General features: G+C 36.2%; 1 protein-coding gene across 1 annotated transcript; it reads right to left on the bottom strand.

Annotated features, from left to right (window-relative positions):
- Nucleotides 1–1,582, bottom strand: LOC111411073 (LIM domain-containing protein PLIM2c-like). The gene is made up of 5 exons (XM_023041644.1): nucleotides 1,271–1,582; nucleotides 866–965; nucleotides 731–756; nucleotides 547–636; nucleotides 1–431 (listed from the first exon to the last, which is right to left on the bottom strand). The coding sequence occupies exons 1-5, from the start codon at nucleotides 1,406–1,408 to the stop codon at nucleotides 132–134; spliced, it is 654 nt and encodes a 217-aa protein (XP_022897412.1). The 5' UTR covers nucleotides 1,409–1,582; the 3' UTR covers nucleotides 1–131.
- Nucleotides 1,583–4,042: the final 2,460 nt, after the last annotated feature.

Raw genomic sequence — 4,042 nt, forward strand, 5'->3', positions numbered from 1 at the left:
AATTACATTAAAAGAAATCAGTTTTTACCTTGTAATGAATTAAAAACTTCTCAAAAAGAAGAAAGGAAAAAAGGAAACTCAGACACATAGCAAGAAACTTGAATTTTAATTTACAAATTGTATGGTAATAATTAAGATCGTTCTTGTGTCTTCTCATGTTCTGGTTCAGGTTCTTCAGGTTCATGTCCTGCCTCTTCCTCCGGCTTCTCCTTCTCGGCCTCGAGGTCCAACACCTCGGATGTAGAGCTCCTTTTATGCGCAGCAGAATTGATTACATGCTGGTAATTTCCCTTCTCCATGAACAGCTGCTGAAAATGGTGCTTGCAGTACAGAATTCCATCAAGAGCAGCATATGATGAGTGTGTAAGAGGGCAGCCACCATGTGCACACTTGAAGCAGGACTTGTGGTATGATTCTCCCTCCATTGTCATCTGTTTATTTTCACAAATATCCGGGACAAAAATTTCAGTAAATTAACTTAGCATCAGGCTACTTTAGAATAGAATTATTATTATTTTTTTCTGGATCTTAATTATGAATACACACCTTCTCGAGTGGGTAAACAGTTTTGTTACAGGCTGAGCATTTATCTTGTGTTCCAGAGAACATGGCAGAAACCTTGCTTGGTGCCCTTGTCTGCACAAATTGTAAGATTCTGCATAACTACTTGCATTGATTTCACAGAGTAAATGGTGCCCAAAAATCATTTCTAAAAAAGAATAATGCATACCAAAGCATTCTCCTTATCTTGCTTTGCTGGTTAAACGTTCGTCAAAAGCCAAAAAGGTCATATTAGATGAAAAACTCAAATGCATAACGACTAATATAGACGACAATAACCAATGTAGGAAAGAGGGCTACTTACAGGTTTGGAAATTCTTGCTAAAATTCCCGGATTCCTTGAAAAGTTGTTCGAAATGAGGCTTGCAGTAGAGGACGCCATCCATGGATGAGTAATTGCTCATCTACCAAATGCAAAAGGAAGTATTGATACATCCTTGAAAATCGAAATATTTGTCACGTGAAGATAAAGGAAAAACTGAATTCTCCGACCAATCTAATTTCCTAGCATTGGTAAAAATATGACAGAGGCCTAATTTTTCATGATATTTGAAGTTTCTAGTTGAAATGACTTAAAATGCATAATAAAAAACATTATCCTTTATGAAAAATTACACTCTTGCAAGGAGTAAGAAACAGAAAAGTGAGCACAAATATACAAAATACGCATGCACACGAACATGAAAAATTCTGCAGAAGGCATATATACCACAAGGGTCCCTTTGCAATGGCTGCATTTGAAGCAGGATTTGTGATAAGTTGCTCCATCTGCGGACAACAAATCAACAAAATAAACAGTTTTATCACAAGCCTTGCATTTATCCAAAGTTCCTGTGAATGCTGCCATTATATTCTTTTCCTATCCTTTTCAAGATGAAAATCCCAAGAATTTCTCAAGAATTATATGAACAAATTTTCTTTCTTTTTATTTTTTTGGTTTATATCAGCCAACAATAGAATTTCACTTTTTCAGCAATGGTGGTAATGCTTAATTCTACTATTGGCAGACACGTGATTGGAGATCCTATTATTATGAAGCTGTGGGGGATAATTAATGCTACGAAAATTTGGATGTAATCCGCTTTATTTGGAGAGAAAATAGGCTGAAACTTTTACTCATTCCGGGGAAAAAAATGTGTGGAAGAAAAAGTTGAGGGAAAGTATTTTCTTTGACACATGTCATATGTGGTAGTTATTACATATGTAAGTTTATAAATGGTTTGCTAATCATTTTTCACTTGCTTTTTCCCGTTTTCCTCCTGGGTAAAACCTACAAAGGCCAAGTTAATCAACTAATTATATCATTAAATTGACTGCGTGTGCGGTTTTCAATGTTTAGATTCACTCCCACTTTCGCCCTTAACCTTTCATTTTGGGAGTAGTTTCTATAAAGGACGTGTCGCACTCCCATTCATATACATAACTATCCATTAACATATGTGGAAATAAAATTGATGATTCGACCTAGAAATAGAATTTCTTGCTTTTTTTTTTTTCACCTGATAAAACGACATAAGCTATGTCTCTAAACTAAAATCATGTCGCCATAATCAAACATATATATTCTGAGATTATAAACAAGTCTATATGTCATGTCAAAAGATATACAACACATGATCCCCAACATACAACACAATAGGCCATAAGCTTAAAATAGCAGCCCACAACATAATCCTATAGGTCGTCATCCATGTACATCAAACTCTGAAATCCCATAAGAGCTCCACAACTAGCCATGCTCTCTATGTAGTTCTAGGCTCACCTACAATGCAAGAACTATATAAGCTAATGCTTTGTATGCAAAAATCATGCATCTCATGAAATGAATAATAATGATGTATGCCACTATGCCATTTACTTTAAACATCATGATAAAGAAGTTTCATATTTCAATATGCATCAAAGTCGATTCGAAATCATTTCATTGGGCCCTTTACCCACCTACTATGCACCGGATATAGCTCTGCATAATATCAATATCAATAATCAAATGGCCAATATGAAATCGACACTGACGAGGGGACCATCCTCTCGTGACCATTAGACGCCCATCCTCTAACTACCCCTATGATCACCCAAGAAGTCTCCCACCCGGCAGTGCCAATAATCATAATATCATAAGGACACAATCGAGTGGTCCACCCTCCCGTGATCACCAAAGGTTCATCCCCTATCTACCTTTGCAATCACCCAAGAAGTATCAACTCGGATGCCAAAAATAGAGAATTTACCTATTACAACAGATGGATTTGCCTTGGTATTTGATCTTATAATAGTAAACACCCTAACCGGTACCTTTTTCTGCTCCGTAGGATTTGGGTTACCTAGACATGCTCTAGCAAGATGTCTCTCTTTTCCACAAACATAACATGTCCTAGTCTCTGTAGGACATGCTCTAGTATACTGTCCACCACATATGGGGCAAGATGGTTATGCTGTTGAGGTTTTTCCTTGATCTATCCTTGGATGTTTGCCCTGATCCCAATGTTGTTGTCCTTGTCTCGTTTGAAACTTAGGCTTCTGACTCTATCCTTGGAAAGTTATTTTCTTATCATTTCTAGGCCAATGCTGTCCTTGACCTTGCCTAAACTATAGTCGAGCATCTTGAGCATGACTAATTCTTTGTTTGGCTTGTTTTGCAACTAATGCCCTCTCTGTAATTTGAGAATATGACACATCTTAGATTCCAGTCATGCTTACGTCTCTATATAGTTCTGGTCTTAGCCCCTCGAGAAATCTTTCTACCTTTAGTGTATCAGTATTAATCATGTGGGTATATTTAAAAATTATATCATATTTCAGGCAGAGACACGGATATTGAGATATCTTGCCAACCGAGTTGATTTTGGCGAACATAGTTCTGTGAGTGGAAAAATATAAATATTTTTAAAGTATTTATAAATTAAATATATTGTTAAAGTATGTGCAATTATATGTTCGAATTATATAGTTATTATTGAAATATTTATTATTATGATACATGTGAGATTTCAAAGATTGTATACGACACATTGTGAATTGAAATATGAGATATGATTTTGAGATTGACCAGAAAAGTAACAGTGATTATATATTTCTTCTAGTTCACTGAGGAGCCTTGGCCGTATTCTATACTACACTGAGGAGTCTTGGACTGGGGATGAAGGGGTCTCGACCGTGTACATATAATTCACTGAGGGGCCTTGACCGTATTCTAGAATTGATTATAAGAGGTCTTTGAGACCAGCTTTCATTCACGGAGGGGGCCAAAGGCCCGTGGGGAAAGTTCTTAGCCCGAGGGGTGAATTATATATTTTAGTTAGAGGATACATTTTTGGTAGATTTTTCAGCACGTTTGATGTGATGAGATTATAGCATAGTTATCAGCTGATGTTTATATCATGATTTTGAGATGATATTTTACGACCTTATGTGAATATTTCACTTTGGTTATAATTACATGATGTTATCTTGTGAATTATTAACTGATATGAACTCGATT

This window comes from Olea europaea, chromosome 15 (assembly GCF_002742605.1).
Source record: "Olea europaea var. sylvestris chromosome 15, O_europaea_v1, whole genome shotgun sequence".
Classification (NCBI taxonomy): Eukaryota; Viridiplantae; Streptophyta; class Magnoliopsida; order Lamiales; family Oleaceae; genus Olea; species Olea europaea.

Excerpts from the sequence above, each read along its gene's own strand:
- LOC111411073 (XM_023041644.1), bottom strand. The coding sequence starts at position 1,408 with ATGGCAGCATTCACAGGAACTTTGGATAAATGCAAGGCTTGTGATAAA. Across the intron at positions 966-1,270 it reads ATTGCAAAGGGACCCTTGTG|ATGAGCAATTACTCATCCAT; the intron begins GTATATATGCCT and ends TGCATTTGGTAG. Across the intron at positions 637-730 it reads AAGATAAGGAGAATGCTTTG|ACAAGGGCACCAAGCAAGGT; the intron begins GTATGCATTATT and ends CAATTTGTGCAG.